The 22,578-nt window shown below is 38.9% G+C and overlaps 1 protein-coding gene across 4 annotated transcripts; it reads left to right on the forward strand.

Annotated features, from left to right (window-relative positions):
- Positions 1–263: 263 nt before the first annotated feature.
- On the forward strand, positions 264–22,358 carry sin3b (SIN3 transcription regulator family member B). 4 transcript variants are annotated; one of them, XM_012965094.3, is made up of 20 exons: positions 264–333; positions 2,597–2,829; positions 6,355–6,461; positions 6,548–6,701; positions 6,812–7,060; positions 7,363–7,506; positions 8,133–8,249; positions 8,328–8,417; positions 9,138–9,256; positions 10,938–11,148; positions 11,773–11,889; positions 12,194–12,432; positions 12,591–12,774; positions 14,290–14,893; positions 16,612–16,781; positions 18,275–18,448; positions 19,739–19,831; positions 19,939–20,033; positions 20,874–21,078; positions 21,981–22,358. In XM_012965094.3, the coding sequence occupies exons 2-20, from the start codon at positions 2,752–2,754 to the stop codon at positions 22,209–22,211; spliced, it is 3,381 nt and encodes a 1,126-aa protein (XP_012820548.1). In that variant the 5' UTR covers positions 264–333; positions 2,597–2,751; the 3' UTR covers positions 22,212–22,358. The 4 variants fall into 4 exon arrangements, with proteins under 4 accessions (XP_012820548.1, XP_012820552.1, NP_001072289.1 ...); XM_012965098.3 differs by having other exon boundaries at positions 268–396; positions 8,331–8,417; NM_001078821.1 differs by having other exon boundaries at positions 324–396; positions 21,981–22,357.
- Positions 22,359–22,578: the final 220 nt, after the last annotated feature.

Below are 22,578 nucleotides of genomic sequence, written 5' to 3' on the forward strand. Positions count from 1 at the left end.
ACTAAGTATAGTTGGATATGTGTAATACGCAAGTGGACCGATCTTTTGCAGTTTATAAATGCCTTTAGAGGGAGCTGAAAACTTCATTCATTAATTTGAGCGTCCCGCTTGCGTGCATAATTTCCTACTTCCTTTCCAGAGGAATTAACCCCGCCCTTTTTTGACCCAGTACCCTAGCCGAGTTCCCCCCCCTTGTCGCCAAATCACGTGATCTTGACATCACAGCAGGCCCTTCACTCTCACAGCGTTAGAATATGGTTAAGAGCGATGGTTGCGCCGAGTGCGTCCCCGCCGCCCGGAATATGTGGGCGCGCACTGGAACGCGCACGCAAGGTACGGATCATGGGAAACCTTCCTTCATGTATCACCGGACGTTGCTTCCATTGCTCAATCTTGGTAAATAATTCAAATGTCTCAGCATCCTTTTCAGCTTTGATTGCAGTGCAGAGGGTGGGCTGGATCCGCACGGTGTTGAAGACTGCGTTGAAGCCGAATGATTTACTCGTTCGGGGTTGAAATAGAGAAAGGGGCGCGATGATAAACCAGGCCAGTCGGCAGAAATACAAAATTACACGTACTTTTCTCCTGTCTCTCTGTGTGTGCTGTGTATTATCAGTCAGCTCGTCTAACATCCCGCTCCAGCGTCGCGTCTATTGCCATTCACTTCGTGACCCAATTCTAATTAATATCCAGGTTCTAATCTGCTCCTGTCACTTCTAATGCGCTCTTCTATCATACCCGTTGTTGTAAAGTGCTAAAGGGATTTGACTACATCATAACTCGATCATTCCTTTTCCTGTAGCATTATATATCTTTATTGTCTCCCTCATTGCAACATCATTTTTGTGTGTAGCCCCCATCACATACATAGTGGCTTGTGCTGCTTATCTTGTTCATCAGCATACCTTATTATGGGTACACAATGTGCATGTTAGGGGGAGGGGGGTATTCCAATGTAGTCTGTATCTGCTTTCCTTAGGTTGTTAAAAAAAAAAAAATGACAGTGTTACGGCCACCCCTGATAAAATGGCTCATTACTTGGTCTACTGGCAGTTTCATATGCCTCGGGCAAGAAGAAGATGCTCTTTCTGGTGCCCATGGGGTGAAACTAGAATAACTGAGGCAGAGATGTGTTTTTGTTAATTGCTAGAGGGATGTGAGTCCCTTAGAAGCAATTCAGATAAAAAAAAGGGGTTGTTTGACGATGCAAAGAAATCTGCTTGGTTAGGTATTTAAACCTTTGGAAAATGTTTTGTGTGTATATATAGGTGTTGTTTTTTAAACTAGAAAAAGCATGATCCCACCATAAGCCAAAGGCTGTCAGAGGTCCTATTTGTTGTTTAAATACAGCTTCTGGGCTATAGGATGATTGCCTTGAGCCCAAAATACCTGAGCAGACTATTCAGTTGCCATGGGGGGGGGGGGAGGGAGGAGGGAGGGCGCAGTGATGATGCTTGAAACTATTGAAATATAGGCTATACCATCAAGTTTAAGGGTGAAGAGACACAGAGCTACTAGTAGCAGCTACTTGTCGTGGCTACTAAAGTAGACAATGCTGACCATTTACTGATAATTGTATCTACATGTGTTTTAAGGTCCCCATACACGGGCCGACTATAGCTGCCGATATCGGTCCCTTGGACCGATTCGGCAGCTAATCGGCCCGTGTATGGGCAGAACAGAGCAGCCTGCCCGACCGATATCTGGCCTGAAATTGGCCAGATCTCGATCGGGCAGGTTAGAAAATCCAGTCGGATCCGGGACCGCATCGGCTCGTTGATGCGGTCCCCGAACCGACTGCCCCATAACCACAAATGTATTTTTTTTTTAAGTTTCTTGCTACCCGATATCGCCCACCCGTAGGTGGGGATATCGGGTGAAGATCCGCTCGCTTGGCGACATCGCCAAGCGAGCGGATCTTATAGTGTATGGGCACCTTTAGGCACTTCTCAGCATTGTCTATGGCAGGGTATCTTCTGGTGTTTAGTAGCCATGAAAAAGTAGCTGCTAAAAGTAGCTCCCTGTGTCTTCACCCTAAGCACCCAAACGAAGACCATTGTACTTAAAGGCACTGATACAATCTGCCATCACCATCGCCCATAAAAAAAAAAAAAAAAAAAACAGATAAGATAAAATCTTTGAGAATAGCAACATACTAAGGCTAATGCAGGCAACTTCATGCAACATCAGAAAATGAAGAGGCACCTACGCTTTTCCACAGGCAAATTACTTTGTTGCCGGTGGAAAGGAGAGAGAAGTCGCCTGCTGTAGCAGAAATTTATCGTGGGAGACTAATCTCCCCATGAGACATTACCCTTAGCCCTCAAATGCAAAGTGCCTATTTTGTCCATCATCCATAAATAAGGCCCATTGTGTTTCAAGCTTGTAGAAGTATTGATTTGATGGAACAGGTGTTAACTTGCTCTTGGCTCTTCTATAAATTTGTTTGTAAATGTCTGTATCTCTATTAACTAATTATTTTGTTTTAAACTATGAAATCCTGGGCAAAATTATCAATGAAAATGATCATTTTAAAACATGAAAAAGTATTTTTTAATTGTGCAAGATGAATTACATTTCTATTTTCTCTTTTTAGGAAATATTTGCAGCTGTTCCTGGTGTCCACAGGGAATTCTGAAGCAAGTGCTGGATCATGCTTCCCCAACTCCAAGTGCTTAAGCCTTTTATTAGACTTTCTTCTGAATAAGCCATTTCACTACTGTACCAAATTAAAAAAAAAAAAAAAAAAAAATGGCGAGTGGTGGAGGTGGTGGTAATTGCAAGCCAAATTCAAACTGGAGCAAACCTCAAGAAAAACTCCCAGTGCATGTAAGTATAGAAAGCAACCAGTTTGTTCCTATTGATCATAGATGTGTGTGCATTGTTACCTTATTGATACCTCAAGACATGATATTGTGCGTCCTTCTTTTAGGCTAGTGCCACACAGGGTGGTTTCTCGGCCTGAGAATCCACCCCTACACTCCAAAAAAGCTTTTGGTTGTTCCTTCACCCAGAGCCATTATGTTGGAGTTCAGTGCAATAATGCCCCCTTGTGCAGTTTTGCGCCAAATTCTGCTGTGTGCCTGTACCTGGGCTGGTGCAATGGCTCCTGGTGTAGGCACATTCAAAAGCTTTTTTTGGGCGTAGGTGCGTTTATCTGCATGCCAAGAATCTGCCCATGTAGCATTAGCCTTAGGTGTCTCTTTTACCCCAAAGTCATGCGTTCATTCATTCTAAACACTTGATATTCTCCTCTTTAAAGAACAATATACCCACTTGTCAACATAAGTGCAACAAATAGGACTTGTGCTGAGTATACTTACTGAATATACTGTTGTTGAAATCTAAAAAAAAAAACTATGCTTTACATTATTTTTGTTAGCTAAACAGGGAAACCAAAGCTACCTCATGTTTAGTTAGTTGCATGTTAGATAATTTGAATACCAGTGCACAAATGAGCCAAAGTCCATTATGCAGGCAAAATATTTGTAAGATTTCCTGTAATCTAATTATTTAACTTGCAGGGACCAAATATGGAGTAGCTTCAGTTTGCCAAGTTTATCTCAAGGAATAGATTAGTCACAAAAAGCATGTTTAGCACAAGTCCTATTTATTGAAAAAAGGGAGTGTTCTGCCCCTTTTAAAAACATGCTAAGCAAGTCTCTCTCTAAATGTGACACTCAGTGTGCATGAATCATTGAAAGCAAAAAAAGATATTGAAATCTCTCATGTAATACTTATTTCAAGAGATCTATGGATTTGTGTATGTTACATTGTTGCATGAAGCTAAACACTTGTATTTGTATCTGTGAAAAGGCACATGTGCTTCAAGTGAGGGCACTCACGCTCCCTGGGGGCGACAAAGCAACTGCAAACACCCCTTTACTGACTAAAATGGCAGTTGTCTTGGGTAAAACATTTTGTAGTGTGTAATGGCATGACATTGCCTTTGCTTGCAACAATTCTCACTGTTAATGATGTCAAGTTATTTTGGAGTGTTTTGTTGCTGCTGTAAGATGCAATTTCTACCCAGTGACAAAGCTTGTTGTGTGCCAATCTCCTTTAAACTTGACAAAACTTCAGGTTTTCCTTCTTTGGATAGCTGACCATGTAACAGGTTTTTGGGGTTTTTTTTGACACGGCATGCCACTGAGAATGCCAAAAAAAAAAAATGCACCAAATCCAGGATTTGGTTCAGAATTTGGCCAAGTTTCGGACTTTTTCAGCAGGATTTGGGTTCGGCTAAATGCATAGTCCTGGCCGAACCAAATTCTTAAAATCACAGTAAATTTTTGTCACATAAACACGGAAGTTAAAAAATTTGCACTGCACATGCAGTTCTTCCATCTAGTTTCCTTCCTAGTTTGCATATGAAACTTTGGATTCAGTTCGGTTTTCAGCTAAATCTTTCGCAAAGAATTCAGGGTTCGCCAGAATCCGAAAATAGTGTATTTGGTGCATCCCTCAAAATAAAAAGAAGTGATGAAGAAAGCACTTAACCAAAGAGAATATACTCTACTTATATATAACAAGCTAGTTTTCCTGATATTAGTGTAAGGTAGGATAAGGTCAAGATCATAGGAATATTTGTCTAGAAAATGGGGGGCATGAAATGAAGGACATCACAGTAACTTTGTTTCAAATATCAGGGAGGCTAATAACTCTATCTGATAATGTTGGGGATCTCAATCATAAATGCCTTTAATTGGACTTCTGTTGTTCCTTATAATAAAATCAACTTTAAGCCCACCATACACGCACCGATGACAAAGTTTCGTACGATATTTGGTGTGTGTATGGCGGCTCGAAGAGGCTACCGATATCGCAAAAGGCTGCAGATATCGGTCGACTTTTCGATCCGCCAGGTTAAAAGATTTTGATGGCGCCCAAGCAAAATCTACGTTCAGGGCTGAATCGGCAGATGGAGGTAGAATTTCTATTGTTTCTACCTCCATATCTGACGATTCAGCCCTGAACCACAGTGGAGGGTGGGAATGACCAATGGTTGCACAAAAGATTGAAATGCTACGAGTGAATTTGGTTTAATTAACTGTGTCTTTTGTTTTATTAACCCTGCAGTGCTTATTACCTCTATCCTACACTCTAATCAAAACGCAGTAGGGTAGATTGCCCTTTACTGGTAGGCAGCTAAATAATACCACATGAAAAAATGATATATCCACAGCACACAGTTTAAGGGCTAGTTTAAACATGGATATTAGTTTTAAAAATACAGGTGCCTGTCTGGAAAGAGCAATACAGGTTCCCCCACACAAAAACTGCTCACCCCACCTCTGGTCCAGGTGCAACATGCCGCAGACCTTGCACTCAGGTGCAAAAACTCACGGCCAGGGTGAACCTACTTCCAAACAAGAAAGCATTATGCTTACCAAACAGTCCTGTTGACCCGGGTGCTCCTGCCCTGAGTCTGTAGCCAGCGGACCAATCTCGTCACAAAACTTCACAAATTGGCAGTGCACTCCAGGACCTCTCTGAGGAAGTGCGCTGTCACGAAATGCGTAAGACCTCAAGTTGTGTTTTTTAAATGCGCAAATAAAGGTTGATTGATTTTAATACCAGCTATTGCAGCTTTTTATGCTGACCTGGAGTGCACTGCCAATGTGTGAAGTTTTGTAGCTAAATAATACCCCCAGCTTGTAAGAAAATATTGATTGCTGGTTTATAGGTATGGGAGGAGTTGTAAACCTAAAACCATAGTGCCTAATACATTTTAAGCAACTTTGCAGTGTATATTCAACACAATTCTTCAATTATTTCAACTTTTTTTGGAAATGGTATTTAAAGCATTTTTTTCCCCTGCTTTTTCTTGCACTGCTAACTCTTGCAGCAAAATAGAAGATGCCAGCTGAATAACACATCTGTGAATAAGCATGCAGGGCATTGTGGGAAGTGTTGTGACAATATAAATTTAGTTCTTTACTTTAAGAAAGTGTTTGTCAACAATAGCATCTATAATGTTTTCATTTGTAAGAACATGGATTAAACTGTTTAAAAGAATTATAGGTATGGGATCTATTATTACAAAAACATATAAAAATATATAAATATAACATTTCACACTTACCCCATCATCATCATGTATGATTAGGTCTACATAGATTTCATCCTTTTTAACATCAGGTGGCACTGGGGGGGGGGGGGGAATCCATTATTCGTGCAGCAGGGAGAAGTTTTCCCTGAGCATACCTGTATGTTCCTGACTGCTAGAGAATGTTAATGTTCTTTCAGTGTCAGTGGAGAAGGGTATACCTGAGCTTAGCCAATCAGTAATCCTTTATCCAGTATAATGTGTTTGTTTTATGAGTGTGAAATGTCTACTTTTTTAAATTATAGGTGGAAGATGCTCTTTCTTATTTGGACCAAGTAAAAATCCGTTTTGGAAGTGATCCAGCTACTTATAGTGGATTCTTGGAGATTATGAAAGAATTCAAATCTCAGAGGTATGGTTTTTGGCAGACCAGGATAATTTTTTTATGCTATAGAGAAGGACACTGCTCTAATTTATTTTTTTTTTTTTTTTTTGCAGCATTGACACTCCTGGAGTTATCCGCAGGGTCTCTCAGCTGTTCCACGAGCATCCAGACCTGATGCTTGGATTTAATGCCTTTCTGCCACTTGGTTACAAAATTGAACTTCCAAAAAATGGCAAAGTGGTTGTTCAGACATCCCTGGCTAGCCCTGTAAGTGACACCAGGATATAAAAATCGGGGGTTGGGCAGATAAAACACTGTATGCTTGGAGCAGATTAATAAAAAAATACACTGAACTGAATTTTTTTTTTTTTTTGTAGGTGTCATCAGATGCAACCACTAGCTCTTTGTCTAGCAGTCGTGTAATAGTGCCCCCAGTTCCTGAAAATGTACTCAGTGAGGTGCCTGAGGAGTCTCGTCAGCAGGAAAAGGAGAAGCCTCAGCCCCCTCCAGAATCTGACTCACTGGAGTTTCACAATGCTATTAGCTATGTGAATAAAATAAAAACTCGGTTTTTGGACCGGCCTGAAATCTACAGATCTTTCCTAGAAATCCTCCACACATACCAGGTGGGTAGTAAATGGATTTTATGTATTTCTAAGTCAGTGCTATCCAAAATTTTACTTGAGTTCCAGATTATGATAAAATTATGCCATACAAAGAAATCGGGAGATAGCATGTTAGTCTGGTGTACATAGAAGTTGGAGGTTTATTTCAGCCTGAAGCTGCATACTCAAGCAGTTTCTGGCTAAAATATGCTGTGTGTGCCTGTGCTAGGCACAGGTGCAGGCCCAACTTTGATGTAGGGGTGGGAGGGAGAATCCACCTAGTGTGGTTAAGCCTAAACATTGGTACTTTTTCTGCTTGTTAGAAGGATCAACTGAATCCCAAAGGTCGCCCTTTCCGAGGTATGTCAGAGGAGGAGGTGTTTACAGAGGTTGCAAGTCTGTTTCGTGGACAGGAAGATCTGTTGTCTGAATTTGGCCAGTTCCTTCCAGAGGCAAAGAGATCCCTGGTATGAGAGGGGTTAAAAAATATTTTGTATACAGGAATGTCTGTATTTGTTATTGTATTAACTATATGTTACTATGATCAGGATGCTGGAAGAAATTTCCTGGTCTGCTGAAAAGGGCAATTTCTGTATTATATGTTATATATTTACAGTATAGCATTTTTGTACTTGTACAAAGACTGATACAAATGGCATATCTGGTTGTGTTAATGTTTTGATTGATTAAACGTAACTGTTCAGGAACATGAACTGTTCATTATATCTAGGGATGCACCAAACCCAGTTTTTGGGGTTCGGCCGAAACCCCGAAGCCATGGCAAGGGATTTGGCCGAATACCGAACCGAATCCAAATCCTAATTAGCATATGCTAATTAGTATACGGAAGGGTTAAATGTCCACTTCTGTGTTCAGGCGGGGACATTTAACCTTTCCAAATCCTAATTAGCATATGCTAATTAGGATTCGGATTCTGTTCGGCCAGAACTGTGGATTCGCCCGAATCTAAACCCTGCCAAAAAAGGCAGAATACCGAACCAAATCCTGGATTTGGTGCATCCCTAATTATATTTCCAAAACAAAAAAAATGAGCTGATGCTGTTTAAAATAATTATATCCCTGTGTCTTTCAGTTCACAGGAAATGGTGCTTGTGATCTTAGTTCAAGGAAACTTGAGTACCAGCGGAACCTAGAACAAAGCCGTAAGAGGTCTAGACCCCTTCTATTGCGTTCCATGCCTTCCTCCAAGGTATTGAATGTTTCCATTAGGTTTACTCATCAAATTAGAAATTTGAAAGTCCTATACTAATCTTACGTTTATTTTTAGAAGAAGATGAAGATGCGAAAGTCCAAGGATCAGTCTATGGCTAGTGTAGGGAAGTATGGCACTCTGCAGGAGTTCTCATTCTTCAATAAGGTTGGTTCTTATATTGTATTTGCATGCATTTAAGTGACTTAAAGTAAAAAAAAAAAAAACTTTTGTTATTAAAATTTTTCATTTTCTCATGATTCAGAATAACTCTTTTTAAATTAACAGGGAGACTTATTTATCAAAATTCCAATTAGTGAATTTTTTAGTTCAAATACACTCAATTTTACCAAATGCTTATTTATTTAAAAATTTGAATCTCAATTGAGTAAAACTGAAGTCAAAGTTTTACAAGTTTTTTAAAATGTTTTGCACTTAATATATATTGTACATTTGAGTTTTGGAAACTCTAATTCAAATTCATGAGTTTTGGTGCAAAAAAAAAAAAAATTAAACTCTCTGCAAGAATTCTAATTTGAATGTTTATAAATCAGCACCTTCGTGTCAATCCCCTATCTCCACCTAAATAAAATGCTAAGGGTGTTCTGCAGTTAGGATTTCTGACCATGCTTGTTGCGAACTAAATTCACAAGGTTAGTTACAAAAAAAAAAAAAATTATTAGTATTTATTATTAGCTTGTGTGAATAGTTTTCTTTTGATTTTACCACATTTTTCTGGAAACAACTGGCGCAATATTTGACTCCTTAATGAGCTACAGCCCTTGTATAGACCCTAACTTGTACTGGAATGCTGGAAGCTTACCTGTACACAGCTCTGTGAGTTGCATTTCTAAATAAGCTAATGAAGATTGTGCATTGTGTTATAAGGTCCGCCGAGTTCTTAAGAGCCAAGAAGTCTATGAAAACTTTCTCCGTTGTATCGCACTTTTCAACCAGGAATTGGTTTCTGGTTCTGAGCTTCTGCAACTGGTCACACCATTTCTAGGGTAAGCAATTAACTTTTTTTGTTTTTTAGCTATAGTATTTGGAATAGCTGTTAATGTGAAATGTGATTAAAGGAAATGTAACACTAAATTTTTTTTAAGTAAAAAAGCTATTATACCCTGCACCAATAACTGCCCTATCCTGCAAACCACTTAGTATTTTAAATGCTTTAATAGAAAATACCTGCTAAAACTTGGCTTCCTGTCAATTGAACTATGGTGATACGGCGAAGGAAGGCGCAGCATCCACTATGCAACGATCAATTGATCGAGCTTAGCCTGACTCCTTCGTATACAGAAAGAAGGCTAGGCTCGTCGCATAGTGGTTGCTGCTCCTTCCTTCGCCGTATCGCCTTAGTTCAATTGACAGGAAGCCAAGTTTTACCAGGTATTTTCTATTAAAGCATTTAAAATACTAAGTGGTTTGCAGGATAGGGCAGTTATTGGTGCAGGGTAGAAAAGCTTTTTTACTTAAAAAATGTTAGTGTTACTTTTCCTTTAAATCCAAGCTATGGCTAAAGCACCATGTGCAGCACTTGTTACAAACAGGTTCTTCCAGGCTCTAGACCTCCTGTGATGTGTGCTAATAGGTGTATTTGGTGCAGCACATTTTTTCCCAGATGTCAACTGCCTATTCTTATTGATGCAGCAAACATGCAACAAGTGATGACATCTGAACACAGATTGGGGGTGGAAAAAAAGGCAGCTTGCACTTGATATTGCTTTTGTGCTTAAATGCTCATGTGGCATTTATAGACAACTTGCTATCTCCCACCTGACAGTGTCTCTTTGGCTAAAGGGCAAAATAATTAAAAACATACAGCACTTTACATGTCTTGTTTTAGGCACACCTATCTTGTTAAGATGGGATGGGGCTGGTTTATATGTTTTGTTCATTATTTAGAATCATGGTGTCTCTAGGGATAGCGATACTTTTAACAGCTGCAGTGGTGGACACCTTGGTTTATCCAAACTCCCAATATTGCAGTTCTTCGCATCCTATATTAGTGTTCTTGGGCAGTGTAATTTCATCTTGAAAGCATTTTGCAAACAATTGTTCAAGCACTCATCTGCATCGATGGTCCCCTAATTATGGTGCCCTCAGTGGTATTGCCACCTATATTAATGTTAGAGACTAGTTATTAAAGTTTAAAAGGTGTATGAACACAGCCAAGTGAGAGGCCCTCCTGCACAAGCCTTAGACATCAGATTTAAAAATGCTGGTTTCCAAATAGTTAAACAATAGCCACTGGGAGATTAAAATGCTCTGGGGGTGGGGTGGGTGCCCCAGGCCTGCCACTTAAACTGACCACCAATCCCTGTGTAAATGAAAATATTAGAAAGGAGTGACAGTCATCGAGCTTTGTCATTGGTTTTGGTGAGGGCTCCCCAAACCCATTGTTTAGAGGCACAAAGGCTTTTATTGGTTTTCATGAAGACCGTGTGATTTTTTTTTTTTTTTTAATATACTTTTGGGTCCTCCTGTTTGCTCAGTTTTTATAATTGTGAGTTATTTTCAGGCCTCTAGGTGATTCACCAACAAGTATCTTTTGCATAAGGAAGAAATGGGGTAATAGTTGAATCCTTTAGAATGAATCTGCCCATGCTAATATTATAGGACTCTTTTTTTTGCATGTAGAATAAATAGTTAACTTCTTCTTCTGTGTTTCTGTGTGCTTTTCAGAAAGTTTCCTGAACTCTTTGCACAGTTCAAGTCTTTCTTGGGTGTTAAAGAGCTTTCGTTTGCTTCACCAGTAACAAACGACCGCTCCAATGAGGGCATTGGGCGGGAGATCGATTATGCATCCTGCAAGCGCATTGGCTCCAGTTACCGTGCTCTACCCAAATCTTTTCCACACCCAAAATGCAGTGGGAGGACTGCACTCTGCAAGGAGGTAATTCAGTTTCTCAGTGTAAACCAATTCTGGGTTACAAATCATAGTATCGCTAGGCATCTTGTTGTATATTTTTTAACCTACAAGAATTTGAATATCTGTTTAGTATTTCCAAAGGCTTTTAACATCAATAAAGGATTGATTACAAACAAAAGGAATATATTCACAAAATCTAAACATCAAATTAAATAAAATGTAAATAAACATAATACATTTATATTCTAAACCCATTTGTATATCTTGACACAAATGGCCTTCCATTAGTATAGAATCTTGCACATCCTTTGCTTCCGAAATACAGGAAGATCTGCACCACCTTCTCCCTGGTTACAGACCACGTAGCTACCAGACTTTTTATCATGAAATACATGGCAAGTTTTATACTAAAAGTGCACTTGTCAGACAGTTATTCATTTTTTCCACTTGTGCCTCCTTAAAATAATACCTTTAATTTTTAAAATTTGGACCTATAGTAGTTAGTTGCAGAACCCACAGGAATGTAGGTATACATGTTTTCCTCCATAATCTGGGATATCTGCTTTCCATATACAGTATTGCTTTCAGTACATGTACCTCCCCATGCTGGCATTAATAAAGTAAAAATGTGTCCATCCTCTTTTGCAGGTATTAAATGACACCTGGGTGTCATTTCCTTCGTGGTCTGAAGATTCTACTTTTGTGAGTTCCAAAAAGACTCCATATGAGGAGCAGCTTCACCGCTGTGAAGATGAGAGGTTTGAGGTAAGCCACAAATGCTAACATAAGGTTTCACTGGACTTGCCCAGCTCATGCTGCTTCTTTATTTTACTCCTACTGCCTTTTTTTGCCTTCATGATGTATGTATTTTATATATTTCCTGTAGTTTGAAGCATTTTTAAAACTAGCCTTTACCAGCTGTTGAAAATGTTTACAACCAATTTAACAAATGTAACTTTTTTTTTTTCTAATTGTGTACAATAAGGCCTTTTATGTTTTGGCGGTTCCATTTTTTTCTTAAACTGTTGCAGTTTTCTGTTCCATTGACTTCTTTCCTTCTCATTAATAGCTGGATGTTGTTTTGGAAACCAATTTGGCTACCATTCGTGTGCTTGAAAGTGTCCAAAAGAAACTCTCCCGCATGTCTCCTGAAGATCAGGAAAAGTTCAGGCTAGATGACCGCTTGGGAGGCACTTCAGAGGTTATACAACGCAGGGCAATCTACAGAATATATGGGGACAAAGCTCCAGATATTGTAGAGAGTCTAAAGAAAAACCCAGTTACTGCTGTACCTGTAGTATTAAAGAGGTGAGAAATTGGGTCTAGTATATAGTTTATATATTTTTAGGGCCAATCCTTATTTAGCTGTGACTTTATTATACAATAAAGTTTAAGTACAAGGGCAGAGTAAGAACAATATCTCAGCAAAATCTCCTACATGCCTTTAAATCCTGCTTGTTTCACAGACTGAAAGCAAAAGAAGAGGAGTGGCGGGAAGCACAGCGGGGCTTTAACAAGATATGGCGAGAGCAGTATGAAAGGGCATACTTGAAGTCTTTAGACCACCAGGCTGTCAATTTTAAGCAGAATGACACAAAAGCCCTGCGCTCCAAAAGCTTGCTTAACGAGATAGAAAGTGTCTATGATGAGGTGAGTGATAAAATATGTAAATATGATTTTAAGCAGGTGAATTTTTTGGATGTCCATAATTTGTATAGCGCCAGGAAAAACCTGTCATGATTTTTATGGTGTAGTTCTTATTACTATATTACATGGTATACATTACAAATAATTATCCTAAGAAATACAGGTGTTAAGGTGGCCATACACGAGGCGATTTCGCTCGTTGTGCGATGAATGATTATATCGACAAACGATCGTATGGCGATCGAGTTCCCATACGATATGCCATCCACGGGCAACGATAATTCGGGAAAGATTTTGTCGCATCATTATCGTAAAATACCTACGATCGTACATCTACGTACGATCGATGTCGTTGCTGGCAATCGTGACATGCGCAGAGAACAATCGTTGAAAGACAAATGTCTGACACTCACACCAACTGGCAGATTTTATCGTTAAACGACCAAAATTTTTAAACCTGGCCGATCGATTTTGGGGACGATAATGTCGGCTCGTTTAGTGGGCCGACGATCGTTCGTACACCACCAACTATACGATAACTTAACGATAGCATCGGATCGTTCGGGAATCGGTCGTTTGTAAGTAAAAAATCGGTCCGTGTATGGCCACCTTTAGGGATGTGTTATCTTACTACTTTCCTATTGTTCTGCTGATCGGCTGCTGGGGTGGGGAAAGGTTGGGAGGTGATATCACTCCAACTTGCAGCGCAGCAGTTAAGTGTGACTGAAGTTTATCAGAGCTACAAGGGAGATTTGTTGCGGGCGACTAATATCCCTGTCTGTCACGGCCCTAATAGAATTCATGCTAATTAGGTATTATTCACTTGCTTTTCAGGTCAGTGTATGTTCTATAAAACAGGTTAAGTGTCAGAGTAGTTTAGATCCAAGGACTGATACAGTTGGTGTTTTAAAATTGCAAAGGAAATTTATACCTTTCTGAGGCAAGCTGGAGCCAGCTTTGGGTGTCTTTGCTTCCTCTGGATCAGTTAGCAGCTAGCTTGGAATCATTTGAATAAAAGATCAATTTTGATGTGCATGTAACTCGCTTTCTTTCTAATGTGTCTGATTTTCTACTTTTAAAGATGTTTATGATCATGCTACTTTGCTTTTAAACTTTAGTAAATTGCCAGCTACTCCCTAGTTCCTCACTCCTGTTCAACAGTTCCCAGATGTTTTGTGACAATAATGAAGGTTCATTCACCTGAATAGTGGTGGAAAAAGGTGGTTCACCCTGATCTAGGTTGTGTCCCCCACCCTTTAATTTTCTGGCTTTGATGTACACCAACCAATGCATTTTCTTTTTATAGTAAAATTATTGTTTCTGCATGTAGCTTGCTTACTAATAGGTGCAATCTTTCTGTATAATATAGTATTAATACTTATGTGAAGCAGTACTAATGGTAAACACTTTGCCTTTGATTGCCTGCCTTCTTTATACACTTTATAAAAGTGCTTGCATAGTTTCTTATTCCTTCTGTGTATTAAAGTTTCTTGATGCTAATCTCTGTTTCTTACTCAGCGGCAGGAGCAGCAACCAGACGGCAGGACAACGACATCCAGTGGACCCCACTTGATCTACACTTATGAGGACTGGCAAATTCTGGAAGATGCTGCAGCTCTAATAACGTTCTATGTGAATCGGCAACCAACCATCCAGAAGGAAGACAAGGACACAATTTGGCAGGTTCTGCACCAGTTCCTTCCTGAGCTGTTTTTCTCATCATCATCATCATCTCCTTCCTGCCAATCCTTATTTGCTGCTTCTGCAGATGAGGGTCCAACTGAGACTGTCACAGAATCTTCTGTCACTGAACTGCCAGAACGCCGAAGGAAGACTGTGACTACTGAAGTAGCCCAAGAGCCCCCTCCCCCAGTCGAGACACCCCATGAACCCCCTCCAAAGACCATAGATGAAGTTTACAGTTTGTTCTACACCAACAACAACTGGTATTTTTTTCTGCGGCTTCACCATACTCTGTGCTCTCGGCTTCTAAAGATATATCGACAGGCACAGCAACAGCTGATGGAATACCGGACTGAGAAAGAAAGAGAAAAACGATTATTTGATGGCAGGAGAGACCGATCAAATGGACCAGCCATGGAGCTCCGGCTGAAGCAGCCTAGTAAGAGTTACCGTTGTTCTATGTGTGTAAATTAACATGAAAACAGTTTGTCTACTTTCCACTAGGAATACTTTTTTAATTTTTTTTTTGCTCCGTTTTGTCTTCACAAAAGTGAAATTTATGGCAAGCTTATGAAGATGTGAGTTTTTGCAGACTTTAGGTCAAGTTGTGCTTTTACTTTAGTTGCCTGGTTATCTGAGTAACTTCCTGGGCTGTATTTAAGACACATGAAATCTTTGGCACTTGGTCTTGCTTGGGTTTGTATATAAAATATTTTGTGGGCTAATGTTTTTTGTGCTCCCCATGCTTCCAGTTTAAGAACCCTAATCTAGGTCAGGTCCACTGAGACCTCATATGCTGACGACAATCAGCCCTAAACTGTTGAAAGCATCACTAGTTAATTTAGGCTCAGGTCTGCAAACATTACTGTTATTTTCATAGCTATGTGCCTCCACAGAAAAATTGCAAACAAAACAATAGAAATGAAGTGTTTTCTTACTATTCTGTATTATTACTATACTATATTTTTAATATTTAGGAGTGGTATGCTATTAGTATAGAAGTGATACTGGCAACCATCATCAAAGATGATGCAGTAGTGCCACCCCCAGGAATTTATGTCCTTATATTTAGGGCAGGGCCCTCCCTAACCTCTTGTATCGGTTATTGGCTGATTTGTATCTAAATCTGTATGCTCAATGTTACACCCATTTATTGTACAGAGCTATGGAATATTCTTTTGCTTTATACATATGCGATAATTATATAGTTTTATAGGGAATGATGACTTCTGGTGCTCCATGAAGTGCTGGACCTGTATGTCTGGGCTGCTTTTGCTTTGAAAATGTTGCACTTCCTGCTACAAAAAGTGCCATCCCTGTAGCATCAGGTCCTGAGGATGGCACTACTGCATCAAAGATGCATAAATGCAGTTTACTTAGAATGTATGTAGAGGTAAAATCAATTGCTATATGGATAATTTAGGCTTACACAATTGCAAGGATTTAGGATGTTCAAAAGTGAATGCAATTACATGAGCCATAATTTGATTTCCACTGTCAGGTATTGCAGTTGCTAAAATATTTTGCATTTCATAAGCTAAATGTTCCTCTATGATTTGTTACATTACCCATTAACTTGATTTTACAAAAAATATATTTGTTTACCGTTTATTTAGTTTTCAGATTACATTACATTTGCAGCATGTTGGGTCTTAAGGCTGGTGTAAATGTGCTATTTTCCTGGGAAATTTGTTATCCATACCCTCTGTATGTTGTAATACTATCTTTCTCCTAGAAGTAGGGGGTACCCCTGGGAGACTTTTAAAGGAGTAATATAAAAGTGATAAGTGGCTACATTAGAAAAAAATATTATTATAGTTATTGCATTTCCACTGCCTTTTTTGTAAAACTTTTGAAGGTATTGTAGCATTTTTGAGCTTTGGAGGTACATACATTGCCTGGATGATAACATGTCTGGAAACCCTATGTTTACCATTCTCTTTACACAGTCCCATTCTAGGAAGGAGCTTACAATATAAGATCCCTATCACATTCATAAATTTAAAAATAAGTAAAAAAAGAGGTATTTATTTAGTATTTTTCTCCAGTAGGCAATTTAGTAGTAGTGTCTGCTATGGAAATCGTCAGAAGCAGGGCATGAAAACTTTAATTAACTGACACCATTTTTTAAGCTGGATATTGATTTGTTTCTGTTAGGTGAAGTGGAGTTAGAAGAATATTATCCTGCTTTCCTGGACATGGTGAGAAATCTTTTTATTGGCAATCTGGATCCAACACATTATGAAGACACGTTGCGTGAAATGTTCACCATTCATGCTTACATTGTTTTCACCATTGACAAGCTGGTTCAAAACATTACACGACAGGTAAAACTTTCTAACAGCATTGTCTAGTATTTGTTTGATTTGGTGTGTTAAAGGCAGCTGCCTATTAACTGGAGTATTCAACCAGAGGGGCAAATGCCTTGTAGTGCTGTCACAGGGAGTATAGAGTTGCAAGAAATCACAGCAGGAGATCCTTCATGGAATTCCTAGCAAACAGAAGCATCAAAATGACATCTACCTTTTAAAGTAATACTAACACCTTCCTCTCAGAGATGAGAGCTGTAGGAACATTGCACCTCCTACCAGTCCAGAAGGGCAGACCTGTTTTCTCAACGAACGTTGTATTCAGTTTGAGGTGCTAAGGTAAATCTGGGCTGCAGCAGTGTGTTATGGGTCTTTATTACATATTCTAACACAATTATTATAAGTGATAGGAACATGTCTGTATCAATTCATGTCGCTAATAAGTATTGCTCATAATTAACAAGTTAAAAAATTTAACAATAGCTCACCAAAATCCACAGTACTTTTAGAATGTCAAACTTATCAGGGCAGCTTAATTACCGGGGGCATTGCATTTACCAGCTTCTGCCACATCATTAACGTAGGAGTCTTGCATCACTGCACAATGCATTTCAAAGCATATTAGAGAAGGGCTCTGGTAAGGCAATTTTGCTTTTTACTAGGCACAGTTATATCCAGGATACTGAGTAGGCAGCTATTGGCTGGACAGCAGTGAGGGAAGAGCTAGGTGTGTAGAGAGAGATAAAGTGATGGCTTTCCAGAAGTGTTGGATTTGGGGAGATTGCCAAGTCATGTAGGGAAAGTCTGCCCCCTTAGTTTGACAGAATGGGGTTATTTTAACGTGTAAAATTGTAGTAATACATCACTAAAATTATGTATTATGTTAAAGGAGCCGTAACACCAAAAAATGAAAGTGTATAAAAATAATTATGATATAATGTACTGTTGCCCTGTGCTGTTACAGCTGGTGTGTTTGCCTCAGAAAGACTACTATAGTTTATATAAACAAAGCTGCTGTGTAGCCATGGAGGCAGCCATTCAAAGGAGAAAAGGCACAGGCACATGGCAGATAACAGATAAAGCCCCATTATATTCTACAGAGCTTATCTGTTATCTGCTATGTAACCTGCGCCTTTTCCCTTTTTTTCCAGGTTGAATGGCTGCCCCCATGGCTACACAGCAGCATATTTATATAAGCTATAGTTCTGTTACTTTAGCAAATACACAACTTTACCTGTGCAGGCAACAGTACATTATATTTTAAATACTTTTACACTTTCATTTTTGGCGTTACTGTTCCTTTAATAATGGGTCAAGCCTCAGTGCTTATCAACAAGAGGCATCATCATAGCTTCGACCAAAGAATTCTGAAAAACAACCACTTATGTCATGTGATCTGGGTTTTTTTCCATGTTCTTTTGTGTAAATATATTAATAGGCAGACTTAAATAAATACCCAGAGTGTAATGTCATAATATTAATTATTTTGTTTTTATTTTTTTTGCCTGCAGCTCCACCATCTAGTAAGTGATGAGATTTGCCTTAAAGTGGTAGAGCTGTACCTGAGTGAAAAGAAGCGAGGAGCTGCTGGGGGTAGCCTTGCTTCACAGTGTGTCAGAGCTGCCAAGGAAGCCAGTTACCAATGGAAGGCTGAACACTGTATGACAGATGAGAATTGCTTCAAGGTATAGTGTTTCTCTTTTTAACTCATGAACTATAGCAGTAGTAGGATATTAAGAAGATGGTTTGACCATTTTTTTCTGAAAATTTAATTAAAATGTACAGCAAATAAAGTTTAAAATAAAATATATGGTTCTGTAATAAACTGCATGGAAGGGGAGACTATAGTATCTCTGCCATATTACAGATGCCTAGCTCCAAATCTGGAGAAACAAATGCAATAGCTTCACTTTGCTTATATTTGCCATCTTTTCCAGCTCACCAATTCTCCTCTTGTTTTGCTTGCATACCTTTAATTATTCTATGAAAATAATTACTGTATACTTGTCATACACATATCTACATCTTTGCAGTCATTATTTTGATCTGTTGGCAGAAAGGAATATAATATAATAATATGGGTGTCGTAATATATATTTTTTACCTACACAAACATACCTGATTCCACAGGTTGAAAAGAACCAATGATATATATTTATGCTCACAGGCAGCAGACCCCCAACCCCCTTTAATCTCACACCTAATGCAATAACTGCCCCATCTTGTTCCATTGTGAAGTGTTTATCTAGGACTTGAAGTCCATCTTGTTTCCATAGTGGGTGATGCACTGATTCTCTGAAAAGCAAAGGAACTTGAAGTCCCACAACTCATCACTTCAGAATGGTACAAGGCAAGGTTGAGGTTGCGTTACACTGTGCGTCTAAGGGATGTTGGAAACTTACTTGTACAAATATCATGTTTTTTTTTTTTTTCCAATCTGTATTATCAGGTATGTTTGTGTAGGAAAAGAAATATACATTTATATCTTGAAATTCAGATAGAATTTATCCACCTTTTCTTTTTACAAACCCAGCTGAATGAGTTCATATAAAACAGAAAGTGAACTTACACAGCCCTGTAACTGAGCCTTTGTGGTGCAGTTCTGGAGCCTTTTTATTCACAGACCAACAAAGGAGTAATTTGCTCTCAGGTATAGGATGTTTTACTCGAAAGGGAACATATGTATTCACAGATATGGAGCACACCAGTGCAACATTCTGCCATAGAATTTCCTTCACTTAGCCATGTAAACACTATTGCTAACAAGGTACACACTTCCACTAGCATTTTTCTTTGTAGCATTTATGTTGGTTTTAGCATTACAAGGCTTGTTTGGATATAAACATGTAGGTAGGAACTAAACATCTATGCAGACAACAAATACAAGTGGTAAATGCATTTAAAAAGTTGTAGATGTAGTAATTTAAAGGTAATGACAAGCTGTATGTGACTTTGTCCCTCCCCCCTTTGTTTAGATGATGTTTTTGCAGCGCCAGGGTCAGGTAACAATGACTATCGAGCTGTTAGACACAGAAGATGTGCAGACTGAAGACCCCACAGAGGTTCAGGTTAGCATTATCTTGCTGTACAACCTATCCCTAATTACTGCAACTGCCATGCTGAACAGAAGCTTTTCTGCAACAGTTAAAACTTCTGTATCATTTTTTTTTTACAGCATCTAGCCAATTATATGGAGCAGTTCATTAATGTGGATGGAGCCCATAGCAGTCAGAGCGAAGGCTTTGTCTTAAAACCTGTATTGTTACAGAGGTAGGTGGGAACACAGGAATGTGCATAAATTCACATTACAAGACTACAACTTTGTTGCCTTGGGCATGCACAGACGATAAGGAAACATCCAAAGAAGAGCAAAAGTACAAGTTCGTCTTTAAGCAAAAAACAATCCTGTTGCATTAATAAAGACCATCCTACCTTAATTATTCTCATTTTACCAGTATGGTTGTGTTGTAATAGATATATAAACAGGGGAATATATAATTTTGTTTACCTCAAGCTTCTATACTAGCTACTGGCTCAGTGTGCAGTGTTTGTAGTTATGCCAAAGCTGCCATTGTCATTTAAGTTCCATACTCTGTATTTACTACATTCCTTATTACCCACCGTTAGGCCTTCTGCTTCTTGTAGTAAGCCCATTACAAAAATATTATTGCATAAACCCGGGGACACTGATGTTGGGGGTATGGCATGGAGAACAGTAAAAATGTTCATGATTTGAAAGAACAAAAGATATCTGAAATGCATTTGACCGTCTGCTAGCAAAGTTAAAGGATGGCAACATTAAATTTTACACACAGAAGATAAAAGAACAAATCTGTGTCCCTTTAGCACATATTTGAATTAGGACATAGTGGGTTGGCATTTTCTTTGCGTTGATTTTGGGCTAAACTCCGTGGGAGATTTTGTAGGATGGTGTCGGATCAACAAAACACATCCTACTAGTCGGATGTAGTGGCATGGGTCAAAATAAAATGGGACTGATGCATGGCAAGATCAGATAAAATCCAACCCACAAAATCTCCTGTGGAGTTTATCCCTTTTACTACTGGTATTAACTTCTGAATCAATTGTCTTTTCCAACCACCTTTGTAGAAATATCAGAAGTTTCCATAGCTGGCAATATAGGACTATGAGAGTTATGAAGGATGAAGTGAAGTCATCTTGGAAGAAGCTTATGGGAGTAGAAAGCGCTAGTAACATGGACTGCCGCTTCAGGCTCAACAGCCACAAAATGATGTTTATTATTAATTCAGAAGACTATATGTACCGCTGGGGAACACTTTCCGGAGCCAGAGAGGTATGCTTACAGTCCCAAGTTTCATTTTCATTCTTAGGGACAAGGAGCAGGAAGTTTTTTATTTCTCAAACACTTCAGGGTGAATGTACAGTCTTTTTATACCAGCTTTATTGGGCTTGCATTTGTAATTCATGGTTTTCAGTAGTGATGAGCGAAAGATATTACCAGAATTTGACGCAAAAAAACATCCATAAACTCCAATGGCAATAAACAAAATTTGCGTGGTGTGGAAAAAGTTGCTGCAAAAACCACAATTTGACTTCAATGCATTTGGAGTGTTTTTGCGGTTGTGACTTTTTCAACAAAGCAAAATGTGACAGATATACTCATCACAATTTTCCAATATACATTAATGAATGTGGTCTTCTGAAAGCACCATTTTAATTTCTATTTGCATTATGCAAAATACAGGTATTTACTTTGATACAGTTGCTTGACTGTAATTAAGAATATTTGGCTTTTTATTGAGCAGATCTGTACCTTAAGACAGCACAATACCCCAAAGCTAGCCCCCCCCCCCCCCTTCCTCGGATAAACTGGCAGTTGTAACTAATTCAATTTATGAGATTTCCAAAGTGACATCTGACTTGGCATGTGCTTTAAAGAGCAATTTAAACTTTATTGCCCTACACATTTTTGGAGGATAACATCACACAGCCACGGGGGTTGCCACTCGGCAACCGAACGTGTCGAGATAGAGATAAAGCATAAGCTGTCTCTAAACCAGTAGTTGCAGAATGGTTCTGGAAAAAGTTCTGTGAGGCTATAAGAAAGTAGTTTAAACTCATAGATCTTTTATTTCTTTCATTAGTTCCAGGAGATACGTTTGAATCTAATTTATAGTATTAAAAATGTAGTATTCACATTTTAACTCTCCTACCTTTTTTTTCCTTCCCTCACAGGTACAGCCACAAGTTTTCCAAAGACACCATGAGAAGTTTTCTGAATGGCACAACCGCTGGCTTGAGGAAAACGTCAGTCCAAGAGCTGCGCAAGTCATACAGGATTGGCTTACAGGAGAAGAAGATGAGGAGATGGTTCCTTGCAAGACGGTGTGTGAGAACTCTGAAGTTCATGGCATGAGTGTTACCCGATATCGGGTGCAGTACCCTCGCAGGGCTGCCTCTCCCTAACACACCCAAAAACACAGTCACATTTCTACATTTGCTGCTCAACTACATTTCATAGGGCTGGGGTTTCTTATTTTATTTTTAATTTTTTTTGGTCTTTTTTTTTTGTTTTGGTGTGCCTGATATAAACTAGAATATGCTGAACAATATTTCCAGTGCCATGAATTTCCTTGAAAAGAAGCAATTTACAGAAAATATATGGACATAACTGACAGCACTACATGAGGGAAACGCATCTGATGGGGGTGTAAAAATGAAATAGAATTAAAAAAAAAAAAAGAGAGGATAATCCCTTTGTAAACATGTAACATGCTATTAGTTATATTTTATGACAGTGTTAATGAAACACAGACACAGTAAATGCTTCTCT

Source organism: Xenopus tropicalis, chromosome 1 (genome assembly GCF_000004195.4).
Source record: "Xenopus tropicalis strain Nigerian chromosome 1, UCB_Xtro_10.0, whole genome shotgun sequence".
NCBI lineage: Eukaryota > Metazoa > Chordata > Amphibia > Anura > Pipidae > Xenopus > Xenopus tropicalis.

Excerpts from the sequence above, each read along its gene's own strand:
- sin3b (XM_012965094.3), top strand. The coding sequence starts at position 2,752 with ATGGCGAGTGGTGGAGGTGGTGGTAATTGCAAGCCAAATTCAAACTGG. Across the intron at positions 11,890-12,193 it reads GTGAAGATGAGAGGTTTGAG|CTGGATGTTGTTTTGGAAAC; the intron begins GTAAGCCACAAA and ends TCTCATTAATAG. Across the intron at positions 14,894-16,611 it reads GCTCCGGCTGAAGCAGCCTA|GTGAAGTGGAGTTAGAAGAA; the intron begins GTAAGAGTTACC and ends TGTTTCTGTTAG.